The 13881-nt window shown below is 34.5% G+C and overlaps 1 protein-coding gene and 1 non-coding gene across 2 annotated transcripts; both read left to right on the forward strand.

Annotated features, from left to right (window-relative positions):
• The first annotated feature begins 10913 nt into the window (after positions 1-10913).
• TRNAR-UCG (transfer RNA arginine (anticodon UCG)) lies at positions 10914-10987 on the forward strand. The gene has a single exon. It is a non-coding gene; the product is annotated as a tRNA-Arg (tRNA).
• A 331-nt stretch (positions 10988-11318) lies between these two features.
• On the forward strand, positions 11319-11714 carry LOC148584230 (uncharacterized). Its single transcript, XM_088518810.1, has one exon. The coding sequence runs from the start codon at positions 11319-11321 to the stop codon at positions 11712-11714; it is 396 nt and encodes a 131-aa protein (XP_088374936.1).
• The last annotated feature ends 2167 nt before the right edge of the window (positions 11715-13881 follow it).

Consider the following 13881-nt stretch of genomic DNA (forward strand, 5'->3'; position numbering starts at 1 on the left):
TCAACTGAATGTGCAGATTCTGAATTCATTAACGTACCGGGGGGGGGGGGGGGGGGGGGCATTTCACTGTTCTGTCAAGTATTTACATGGTTTCAAACTGTGGAAAATGAAGTCACGTGTAGGCTGCCAAGTGTCAACCAATCACATCAATTAATTATTGGAAAGAAATAGAACAAGAATTCCCCTCCACTCCTTCATCTCTTCCTTTCCCACTAGGACTGGAAAGAATCCTCCAACTTCAATTCCCATTTTCTTTGTATTACTCAGGAAATAAACACAATGGAATTATGGTGAGTATGGACACTAGACTAAATTTCGTATGAATTTTTATAAGAAATTCGGGCAGAGAAAGAAAGAGAAGACTCTCCAAGTAACTCAAGTGCGGAGCTCACCTGTTTGCGTGCTTCGGAAATTAGGATCCCTTCTGGCGGCTTTTCTCATTCTTTGCCCGTAAAGTATTCGGATTAGGAAATTTTGATCTAAGTGTTCCACTTTCATATGACTTAAGTGCAATTTTAAATATGCGCATATAAGTTTTTGAACACTCTCGATTCTCTTGTGAGCGGATTTTTAAACGTAAGTTCTGCCTACAGTTGGTATTAAAAATCACAGTCGATGGACACATTATTTTAATCTACTAATAGGGTGCGCCGTTAACATTGATTCTTCTCACATGCTAAAAGACAACGTTTACCCTTTTTGTCATTTTATTTAACTAGTTTATAATAAATTTATGTACGAAGGAAACCTATTCTCGCAAGTGGCGTGTACATGTTCTCAACTATAAGTTATAAAATTTAACACATTTTGAGCCCCTTCTGATTCCCTCTTTCACGTTGTGTATTTTTCTATTGAAAGAGACGAAAAAGAGGATGATCCCTGACCCTGAGAGTGAAATCGGTGGTTAAAATCTTTCTGTCTATTACAACAATATGCTCACGGATCCAATATTGTCAAAACTAGGTTGACTTCACTTCAAAGATTCACACCATGGGATGGGACCCAAGTTTTGAAATCCACAACATTATTGAATTATTATGTTAAACATCAAACTTAGAGGTTCATTACTTACAAGAAGTAAATATAAATCAACAAGAGCAGTATAGCTAGCGTACAACACAAATCATGGCCCTCTAAATTTAACTTCATTTCTTCAAATCAACAAACAATTTTTTTTTTTGGTTTTTTTCTCTTACGAAAAAATGAAAAAATTTTAGTTGATATTTGAGGCCCTTGCCTGCCCTTTTCACATTAGAAGAGAAGAAAAGGAGGATGGGTGGTGGAAATCTTTCTACGTCTCTTTCAAATATGTCAATTAAGAAAAAAAAAGAGTCGATTTCACTTTAAAGATTCACATTGGGCTTAAAGTCAAAAGTAGTTTGACTTCACCTCAAAAATTGTACCCATTTATTATTATTACTTTTTTTCTTTAGCTATAAGGGGGTGTTTGGCAAAAGGGATGACCCTGGCCTATACACTGTTTTTGTCCTTTTCCTAATGTGAAATAACACTTTTGCCCTTCATATGTTTGTCCCAAAATCTCTGCAGCTTCTCTTTTCCTCTTCCTGTCTTCTCCTTCGTGAGCGAGCTTCTCTCTCTTGCGAAAATAAAACCTCTTGTTTCACCCTCCAGCTCCAACTCCAATTCCCTCTCACCATTCGTCACCTCTGTTCGCTGGACTCCTCTCCCCCTCCGCCACGACCTCCTCTCCATGGAGCCCTCATCGTCCCATCTCCTCCTCGCCGCCACCAACCGCTAGGGACGCATCTGCATCCTCGATTTTCGCGCCCAATCCCCGCTTCACTGGTTCGAGACCGACTCCGCATCGAAACCCGGCATCCAGGATCTCTGCTGGGTCCAGGCCCAGCCCGAATCCTGTCTCCTCGCAGCCATCAACGGTCCCTCCACTCTCTCCCTCTACAGCGCCTCCTCCAATACGACGCCGCGCCCGAGTTCCTCTCCTGCCTCCGCCGCGACCCCTTCGACTCCCGCCACTTCTGCGCCCTCGGCCTCAAGGGCTTCCTTTTATCCGTCAAGGTGCTGGGCGAGACCGAAGACGATATTGTCCTCAAGGAGCTACAGATCCCCACCGACGATATTGACTGGTTGTTGAAGCTAAAGCCTAAAGCCACAGAGGCAGAGCCCAACAACACACCAATCCCTCACTTCTTAGTCACACAAAAAATATCAAAAAGTGAAGAAACTCACGCAGGGGAGGGACACTGTTTCGGTGCTTTGGGAATTTTCAAGGAAAAAAAAATCAAAAAAGTTGAGGATCTCACGTAGGGGAGGTGGGGGATGCCTGATATGTGCTTTGGGGATTTTCAGGGGAAAAAAACTCAAAAAATTTGCAGAGAAAGTTAAGGGCAATATGGGGATAATGTGTAAAATATTGATGGTCAACTAGTCAAAAGATGAACAGTATTTAGGACAAGGCTGTTGCCAAACGAAGCCTAAATATCTTTCTTCCGATAAGGGGCATGCATGAGCGGGAAAAAGTAGGGTTGTAAAAAAAAATCTGGTATCAACAGTAATTGGAAGATCGGTTAGAAAAACTGGTAATTGGGTACTTGGTTCCAATTCTGATTTTTGGCACTTAATTATAACTGGGTAACCAAGTATATATATAAAATAATGTATATATATATATATTTATTTTAATTTTAAAAAATTTTAGGGCATTTTTAAATAGTGAATTTTTATGACATTTGTAAACATTGGATTTTAAGGGCATTATTAAACAAGAAAGTTTTAGGACATTTTTAAACATTGGATTTTTAGTTTTTTAGGCCCAAAAAGGTAAAAACAATGATTTTTTAAGGATTTTTTTGGGATTTTTTAGGTTTGTTTGTTTGTTTTGTTTTTTTTTTTTTTGTTTTTGGAACAATCATAACAAAGCCTAACTTTTTTTTTTAAGAAAAATCATTATTATCTCATTAATAGAGGAATCAAGAGCATTAAAACTCTTACAATCACAGAACATAACGTTCTGAAAGATCCTAGCCGAAGCTAAAAGATCAAAGTCATAACTAAAAGATTACACATCAAAGATGCCAAACATCCACTAACCTATAACTAATCTTCAGTTGGAAAAACAGATCTGCGCTAAGTAGACACAAACTAATACATAGATAGCTCTTATTCCTCGACCCTGGGATCAAAAGGACCCTATGCCAACACACATCCTCTTGAACCCGAAAGTCAGGATATCGTTCACATCCACAACCCCAAGGGTCTGGACCAAAATAACAAGCGAGGAAATCAAGAAAGAAGACATGGCCTTATTACAAGCAGTAAGAAAAACAAGAAAAATACAGGGAAAATCAAAGCAATACAATCAAAAATTTAAAAATAGGAGCACACTAGGCGAATGATAGCAGTCGGAAGAAAAGCCGATCGCGTGCTTGCCGGAAACCAATGCATAGATGGCTTTGGAAGCACATCGCGGTGGGGATGCGTGAAAAGACCAAGCAGAAGACAGTAAACGGTAAAGCTGGCACGAAGGAGATCGGTGGTGCACTCAAAGAAATTGGGGGGAAGTTTGAGTGAATCCCCCGTGAGCGGCACCCACAAAGTGTGCCCAAATAAACACTTAGCAAGAAAAAATAAATAAGCAAACAAAGAATAACAGGGAAAAGAAAACAAAATCTAAAAACAAACACAAAAAAGAAAAGAAACACAGATCGGGGAAGAGAGAGGGGAAGGAAAATGGGGAAGGGAGTGGGGAACAGATCAAAGAAAGAGAGGAGGGGGGGAGGGGGAGAAACCCCTCTCCCTCAACTGTGCGGCACTTCCTTAAGCTTTGCTATAACAAAGCCTAACTTATTGGAACAAAAATGCTAATTGTGTTTTTAAAAAATGGTAAAAAATTGTTAAATTAAGCACTAAAATTAGATTCAATACCTCAAATAAGCTCAATTTTTTTTTTGTTTTAACCGATTAGGATAACCGAATACCAATCAGAACCGACCGGTTATTATATAATGGGTTCCAATTTTTCAAAATTAAAAAACCTAATACCCAGATTTCAATTTTCAATTTTGACCAATAACAGAGAGTAAATTAACTCCCTAGGAAAAAGAACCGACCAATCCTCATAGGTCATTATCGTAGGCGCTCGTTTTTTAACGCGTCCACGCGTCAATGTAAATTGCTTCGGGAAATGGCAATACAACTTTTCAACCATCCGTAAGGACCGTAATTCAGGATCTAATTTTTATGTTGACTTAAAGCATTAATAATTTATTATTACCTTTTTCTTTTAATAAAAGTTTACGTTGTGATGTGATGTAGGGGTGCAAAGGCGGATACGGTTAGCGGTTAGTGGCAATAACCGCTAACCGTAACCGCCTTAGCGGTTAGTAGATTTCACTAACCGCAACCGCTAACCGCCTAACGGTTAGCGGTTAGCGGTTAACCGCCGGTTAGCGGTTAGCGAAATAGATAACCGCCCGCTAACCGCTTTTTTAAAATTAGGCTTTTTTTTTAGGCTTTTTGGGCTTTTTTTTACCCTCATTTTTTTTTCTTGTATTTTTAATATCTTCTAAATCCTAAATTCCTAAAGTATCTAATAATGCTTTAATTAAATTGTAGACTTGTAGTTATAAATAATATATTGTTTAATTCAATTGAATCAATTGTGATTATCATTGTACATGAATCATATGATTAACTTGTAGACTTATGACTTATGAGTTATGTCATATTATATATGCATTATTTATTATTATATAATCATATGATTTAATGATCAAGTCATCATGTGATATAATCATATCAATTATAGTGATAATATATAAATTACTAAAATTATAATGATAATACATTAATACTTAAATTGTGTTTATAAGTAACACATTGGTCATTGTTTAATTCAATGTCAATTACTTAATTTGATATTATACGAATCATATCATCATTGTACATTAATAATATGATTCACTTGAAGTCTTGAATAAAATATTTGAATTGTCATTGAATCATATGATTAAGTATTGATATTATACATTTATATTATTCATATACATATGTAGACTTATATAGACTTATAACATATATAGACTTATAAGTTTATAACATACATTGGAAATAAGTCTCTAAATATTTAATTGTTGTATTAGTATGAATTGATATACTTATGAGTTATGTCATATTATATATGTATAATTTGTTATTATATAATCAAATAATTTAATGATCAATCTCATGTGATATAATCATATAGATTATAGTGATAATATATTAATACTCAAATTGTGATTTAATTATTTTTTTAAAAAAAATTTGTAATTTAATGATCAAGTGATTATATGATATAATCATATAAATTATAGTGATAATATATTAATATTCAAATTGTGATTTAATTATTTTTTAAAAAAATTGTGATTTAATGATCAAGTGATTATGTTATATGTATAAATATTTTTATAATTATAATTATAAAAATATATTATATAAAAAGGCGGTTAGCGGTTAGCGGTTACGGTTAGTAGACCCAATAACCGCTAACCGTTAACCGCTAGGCGGTTATTGCGGTTAGGCGGTTAGCGGTTAATGCGGTTAGGCGGTTAGGCGGTTAAGCGGTTGGCGGTTATAGCGGTTAGCGAAAAACCGCCCGCCTTTGCACCCCTACTTCATCATTTGGTCTAAAGAAAATGGGTGGATCATTGTATGAAAAATACTTCAAAGCACATTATTTATTTGTTGATTCCAAGCGGATTGAAATTGTTGGGATCTACAATCCCATCAGCCGATTTATAGATTATGTTTGAGAAAATTTTTAAAACGAGCGTAAAAGAGATTTATGTTATTTTTATTTTTGTTTTGGTAAATATGAGGTATACATTTTTTTTTTTTTTTTTTTATACATCTTATATTAATCCTATTCATATCGTCCCATCAATTAGGTTTCCTTCAAACAGAATCGAATAAACTTCTTTTATGCACAGTTTATAAAATTATTATGTATCTATATTGAATATATGAGAAACACAATCTCTTTAAATATAAAAATATTGTATCTAGTATTACTTTTAAAATATTTCAATACTAAATAGGTAAGAGTGGAAGCAAAATATCAAATATAGACATAGATTTTGAAGACTCAACTAGTAATCAATCCGATTTAATCTAAAATAAAGAATAAGGGGAGTGGGGATGGGAGAAGATTATATATATATATATATATATATATATATATATATATTCTTTTAAAAAAATTAAAATTTGTTCCCAAGTAGTAGTTTAATTGGTTGAAAATCACGCTTTATGAAGCAAATGTCACTACTAGTTCAAATTCCTATCCCTCATCTTTTTTGTTTTTTTGATTTTTTTAACTTATAACCTTTATTTCATAAGGTATAATCTCTAATCGATTGTGCTGGCGTTTAAAATTCCTCCTCTCTCCTCTTGTATATACGCATGAGATAATTGTTTTAAATACGAAGCACAGACAAATTGACCTTCTCGAAGGAAATTGAAAAGTGAAAGAAAAAGATCACATTTTTAGAAACACCAGAGTACGTACGTAGTTGTGATATTCTGAAGGTATAAACTCTAGAAGCCCATGGAAATCCATAATGGCGTCTTCTGATTGGCCAAACATGTTTCAATTTTTGTCAGATCGTAATGTGGCAAATCAAACCCATGGAAATAGTGGTCGGACAACTGCAACGACCGACCATTGGACCGTGATGTTTCACATGTAATCTTTGACTTTTAATAGAATTGCTGTTGTTTTTGACATTAGTACTACAGTAGAAATGTTTTATTTTTGTTGTCCTAATTCCGGTGGATTTGAAACTTTAAAAACCATCTCATAATTTTTTTTCTCTAAATTTATGTGTTATCCTATGGGATTGTGACACGTCAATTTGAAATCAGATTTTTGAAAAAAAATCTTGAGAAACTTAGCATTTCTCTTAATACAGTGCCCAATTACAGAGTAGGAGAGGTCGGTGCTTGATTTTTAAACTATTTTGTTAGTATATATTCCTATTAAAATTGGATTTAATTAAACCTTTCATTCATGTTTTGATTTTCCATGCCAATAAGCATTAGCAAAAAAGTTTAAATAAAAAGTACCCTCTACAATTTTATATTAAATTTAAAATAATTCCCTTTTTTTAGGGTTTAGTTTTTTTTTTAAAAAAAATTATTTTTGTTTGTTTGAAGACATGTTGCATTTGTATGTGACGACACATAAAATTCCTTTAGTTTGGGTGGCGGAATGTGACCTACGTACTAAGGTGTTCTTTTCTCAAAAGTCAAGCAGCATCCTAACTATTTAAAACTTAGATAAAAAAATAAAAAATGAAAAAGCAATTATCCATTTATAACATGCTCGATCTTTTCTAGCTTTAACCGACAAAATCCCAAATAGATTTTTATTGTGTGCGTGTATGCTGACGAAGGACCACCGGTTATTATAACCGCGTAAGATTTGAATGTGAACTCATGTTCTGGAAAAAAGAAACAACAGGCATTTCAACTGAAAAAGTGAAGGAAAAAAAAAAAAAAAAAAAAAACAAAGAAAGAATTAAACAGCCAACCATTTCAACTGAATGTGCAGATTCTGAGTTCATTAACGTACTGGGGGGCCATTCACTGTTCTGTCAAGTGTTTTCATGGTTTCAAACTGTGGAAAATGAAGTCATGTGTAGGGCTACGTACGCCAAGTGTCAATTAATCAAATCAATTAATTATTGGAAAGAAATAGAACAAGAATCCCACTCCACTCCTTCATCTCTTCCTTTCCCACTAGGACTGGAAAGAATCCTCCAACTTCAATTCCCATTTTCTTTGTATTACTCAGGAAATAAACACAATGGAATTATGGTGAGTATGGACACAAGACTGAATTTCGTATGATTTTTTATAAGAAATTCGGTCGGAGAAAGAGAGAGAGAAGACTCTCCAAGTAACACAAATGGGGAGCTCACATGTCTGCGCGTTTCGGGAATTATGATCCTTTCTAGCGGCTTCTCTCACTCTTTGCTCGTAAAGGATTCGGATTAGAAAATTTTAGATATTTGTTACGATTCAAGTGTTCCACTTTCATATGACTTAAGTGCAATTTTAAGTATGCGCATATAAGTTTTTGAACACTCTTGATTCTCTTGTGAGTGGATTTTTAAAAGTAAGTTCTGCCTGCAGTTGGTATTAAAAATCACAGTCGATGGACACATTATTTTAATCTACTAATAGGGTGCGCTGCTAACATTGATTCTTCTCACATGCTAAAAAACAACGTTTCCCGTTTCTGTCATTTTATTTAACTGGTTTGTAATAAATTTATCTACGAAGGAAACCTATTCTCGCAAGTGGTGTGTACATGTTCTCAACTATAAGTTAAAAAATTTAACACATTTTGAGCCCCTTCTGATTCCCTCTTTCACGTTGTGTATTTTTCTATTGAAAGAGACGAAAAAGAGGATGATCCCTGAGAGTGAAATGGGTGGTTATAATCTTTCTGTCTAGTACAATATGCTCACGGATCCAATATTGTCAAAACTAGGTTGACTTCACATCAAAGATTCACACCATGGGACGGGACCCAAGTTTTGAAATCCACAACATTATTGAATTATTATGTTAAACATCAAACTTAGAGGTTCATTACTTACAAGAAGTAAATATAAATCAACAACAGCAGTATAGCTAGCGTACAACACAAGTCATGGCCCTCTAAATTTAACTTCATTTCTTCAAATCAACAAACAATTTTTTTTTTTTCTCTTACGAAAAAATGAAAAATTCATTTTTAGTTGATATTTGAGGCCCTTGCCTGCCCTTTTCCCATTAGAAGAGAAGAAAAGGAGGATGGGTGGTGGAAATCTTTCTACGTCTCTTTCAAATATGTCAATTAAGAAAAAAAAAAGAGTCGATTTCACTTTAAAGATTCACATTGGGCTTAAAGTCAAAAGTAGTTTGACTTCACTTCAAAAATTCACGTACGTACAGGAGTCCTAGGGCTGCAAAATTCTACGTACTTTCATATTATCATGATTCATATGGCAACGTTCATCCATTATTATTTTTTTTAAAAAAAATTAAACTATTAATGAATTTTTTTTTTTTTTTTTTCAAACTGACGTGACAGACCGTGAGTAGCAGAAAAAGAAGAGAGAATTACATTTTTTTAATTTAAAAACTCTTACCACGTCAGTTTGAAAATTTTTCTATTTGAAAATTTTTTTAGGTTTATATATATATATATATATATATATCCTAAATTTTGAATTTGAACAATTAACTCTTAAACTGAGAGATTAGTTGCAACTTGCAATGTGGTTCAAGTTTCTCTAATTTATAATCTTAAAATTTACGAGTTTTTCACATTATCATATATTTACATATTTATTTTTATTTTTATTTTCTTAATAATCACGTCATAAGTATATAAAGATTAGAAAATCTCACCCCCAACCATGAGGTCGATTGCAACACCCCCTAATAAACAATCACACCTTAAACAAGGGGTCACTTTTTTTTGTCTAATTTTCATGATACTTAACATTAAAATTCTCGTACTTGTCCTATTATCTCATGATCATGGGTTTATTTTTCTTTTATACCTTTAGCCCATGTATGTGGAATGAAAATTAAATATGTCGAAATTTGAGAAAACATTTAGCAAATGAAGGGACATTGCAACTAAAGAAATAAATTTTTTTAAGGGTTAAATACTAAATTAGTCCCTAGGGTTTCACAACTTTATTTTTTCCCCCCTGGGGTTTCATTTTTATCACAGGAGGTCCCTGTGGTTTTGATAAGTGACCAAATTAGTCCATCCGTTAGTTGACCGTTAAACTGACACGTGGACCAATCAGACGTCGACACGTGGCATATATATTAATTTTTTTTAATTTTTTTTTAATTAAAAAAAATGTTTTTTTTTCAAAAAAAAATTAAAAAAAATATATTAAAAAAAAAAAAAAGAAAGAAAAATCGGAAGAAACTGGGGGTGGCCGAGCCACCCCCTTGGCAATTTGGGGGTGGCTCGGCCACCCCCTTGGGCCCCAAGGGGGTGGCCGAAACCACCCCCAGTACCCACTGGGGGTGGCCGAAACCACCCCCATGGTCCCAAGACCCCCTTTGGCCATGGGGGTGGCCAGGCCACCCCCATTTGGCCGGATGGGGGTGGCCGAGCCACCCCCATTTGGCCGGATGGGGGTGGCTTGGCCGGATGGGGGTGGCCGAGCCACCCCCTGGTGCCCAGGGGGTGGCTCGGCCACCCCCATCCGGCCAGATGGGGGTGGCCTGGCCACCCCCATGGCCAAAGGGGGTGGCCGAGCCACCCCCAAATTGCCAAGGGGGTGGCTCGGCCACCCCCAGTTTCTTCCGATTTTTTTTTTTTTTTAATATATATTTTTTAATATATTTTTTTTAAAAAAACATTTTTTTAATTAAAAAAAAATTAATATATGTGCCACGTGTCGACGTCTGATTGGTCCACGTGTCAGTCCGTACAGTCAACTAACGGTCAACTAACGGATGGACTAATTTGGTCACTTATCAAAACCACAGGGACCTCCTGTGATAAAAATGAAACCCTAGGGGGAAAAAAATAAAGTTGTGAAACCCTAGGGACTAATTTAGTATTTAACCCTTTTTTTAAATTTTTAAGGAGATATTACAAATAACCCTATGGTTTGTGAAGGAAAAAATGTAGGAATAAAAATGTTTATATCATTTAGAAAATATATATAAATAAGTGTGGTACGTGAAATTTAAAAAGCCTCACTAAATATTTGTTAGTCCGAGGTATATCGTGGTATCAAATCCTGCTGTTGGGAGTTTTGAGAAAAATTTATAAAAACAAAGGCAAAGAAGAGAAGAGAAACCTCAAGAACCTGAATGAAAATATATTAGGTTAAATAAATGAGAGTGATCAACTGTATTCATCAGCAGACCGCATAGCGCAGTGGATTAGCGCGTTTGACTTCGGATCAAAAGGTCGTGGGTTCGACTCCCACTGTGGTCGTTTGTTTTCAAAATCAGTCAATTAGGTTTTTTGGTAAATTCCATTTCGAACAAAAGAAACTCTTTTTCGGTTAATAAACTACGGCCTAGCCCATGTACATGGTTCCTCCACAGCCCGAAGAAAGCCCAACATTTTGTTTGTTTTTGTCCCCTTTTTTTTTGGGCCATTAATGCAAAAACAGTTCATCGCAATTTGATTGTTAGCAAGTCGAACCGTTTCACATTTAATCCAGAATTTTTTTTTTATCTTTTAGTCAACTTGAGACCTGAAGACAACATCATTATATACTCTAATAATACCTGAAGGGGGTAATACACGTCCAAGTGGACAGATGGAAGCTTTCCAAACAACGCTGTCTTATTGTGCATTATCAGACGTAGGTTCATGTGGACCCAAGTATACTTGGCATAATGGACAAGAGGGAAATGATTTTATTCAAGAGAGACTCGACTGTGTTGTAGCATACCCGGAGTGGTGTGCTTTGTATCCTGATGTGAGTATTTATACGGAGGCTTCACTGAGCTCGGACTATAATCCAATACTGATGAACTTGAAGGGCCGTACATATGGTGGGCGCCGGAAGTGGATGTTTAAGTATGAGAACCAGTGGGCTGTGGAAGAAAATTGTATGGAGGTAGTAAAGCAAGTTTGGCGCAGGAAATACCACTATGGAGACAAGTGGATGGACTTAAAGGGGAAGCTTGACAGTTGTAGAGTGGGGCTTTAAAGTGGAAAAAGAAACATATGGGTTTAGGGTAAAACCATATGTTTAACCTTATCAAAAGTAAACTTTAACCTTATCAAAAGTAAAACCAACACCAAACATAATCTTCCACAGCAATAATGCCACTACTAAAATCTAATCAAAACAAGAAATACCAAAAACATAGTCGAAATACTCAACCAAAATCAAAATTAAGAAAAATCAAGCATACACTTCTTTTTAGCAACCAAAAACTATCTTAAACAAATTAAACCTTATCAAAAATAAACCCAATACCAAACATAATCTTCCACAACAATAGTAAAAATACAAAAATCAAATTAACAAAACTCAAGAATACACTTCTTTGCTACAAAAAACCATTTCAAGCAAACTCAACCTTATCAAAAATAAATCCAACACCAAACATAATCTTCCAACACAATAATAACACTACAAAAACCTTGATGAGTTTCTCCCATTCTTTGCCTTTTTCTTCTTTCACTTTCTCAAACGATCAACCCTGACCAGTGGCAGATTCAGGATTTTCTCCCATGGGGGGCATTTTTTTATGAATAAAAAAATAAAATTAATTAAAAATATTAAAAAAATAATTAAATATAAAAAATGACAAGCTCCTATTTGTAGATATGCTTTTCAGATTTGGTCTCTATCACTAGGATGATAATTGCACTTTTTATTTCTTAAGCAAAGATCTACGAGGTTGTTTAGAACTTGATTGAAGCTCAATAAAATCGATGTTTTTCTCCACAATCTCAAATAAATACAATTATATATTTATACAAATTTACAATTAAAATATGAAACAAAAACTATATAAATTTAATTAAATATAAAAACAATTATATTGTGTCTTGTACAGTTGCACACTTGCTTGGCTGGTCTTTTTTTTTTTTTTTTTTTTAAAAAAAAAACTTTTTCTTCTTATTATTTTTTTCTATTTGTCTTGTACAGTTCATTGCACCATTTGCACGGCTGGTCCCCTTTTATTTGTTCGAAGCCTTTTTTTTTTTTTTTTTTAATTTTTTTTTTCTATTTCTCTTCTACCTATGCACGTTGGTCGGCTGGTCCCTTTCTTTCTTTGTTTTCAAAGCCTTTTATTATTATTATTATTATTATTATTTCTTTTTCTATTTTGTCTTATAGAGTTGATTCAGTTGAAGGCTGTCCATCTCCAAATACTCGAGGCTGCACGACACAAATGGTTTTGAACTATTCATCATCTTCTACCTTTCATTCTTCTGAAACATGCAAGTTTCTAAACTTTTTTAAATTTCAACTTAATAATCAGCATCCATGGTGTTGAAGCATGAAGATGGAAGGCAAAATCATGGCTGAGGGAGGGCATAATAATGACATAAAAATTTTTTTACCATGGTAAAGGTGGATTTTTAGGAGTTGATGCCCACCCTCGACCACCCTTGGATCTGCCCGTGACCGTCACTTTTAGAAAGTCGATGTATTACCCATCATTGCTGATGCTAAAAGTATGAGTTTCTTTGGACTTGATCATAGTGATTTAAGGGTGCAGGTCAATTTGGACTAATTTACATTAACAAAAAAAAAAAATAAATCCCATTTGCTAAAATGTGGTGTGGTGAGAACAAAAACTTGCAAATAACTTACTTTTCTCTAAATCCTAATTTTTTTTTTAAAGAATTATGGGGAATAAATTCTCTCAAGAATGTTTCTTATTGATAAAATTGATAAATAACACCTATTGGGAGGTCCATTCTTATTGGGAGGCCATGCCGTCTATAAAGCTGTGGGCAATTTCGTCTACATTTAGGAGTGAAAATTGAATATTAATAATTAGGTGGGCAAAACTAACGCAAAAACTTTTTTTAAGGGTTAAAAATAAAAAATTAGAGGATTTATTTGATAAGAACTTAAAATTTTGGGAAAACTTCACTTTGGCCCCCTGAGCTTCTACATGATTTTATAAATCCCCTCTGAACTTTCAAATCTCTCATTTTGGACCCTTGAACTTTTAATTAGAACCCTTCCATTAATTTTAGCCGTTAAAAATACAAAAAAAAGAGACCAAAATGTCCTTGATTTTTATTTTTTAAAAAATAAAAAAACATTTTGGAAGTTGGAATTTTATACAAAAGTCAGGGGTATAAACGTCATGTAACGTTTAAAATCTGACGGAGGGGTCTACATTGAG

The sequence above is a fragment of the Corylus avellana genome, chromosome 8 (genome assembly GCF_965113065.1).
Source record: "Corylus avellana chromosome 8, dhCorAvel1.hap1.2, whole genome shotgun sequence".
In the NCBI taxonomy this organism is placed as follows: Eukaryota; Viridiplantae; Streptophyta; class Magnoliopsida; order Fagales; family Betulaceae; genus Corylus; species Corylus avellana.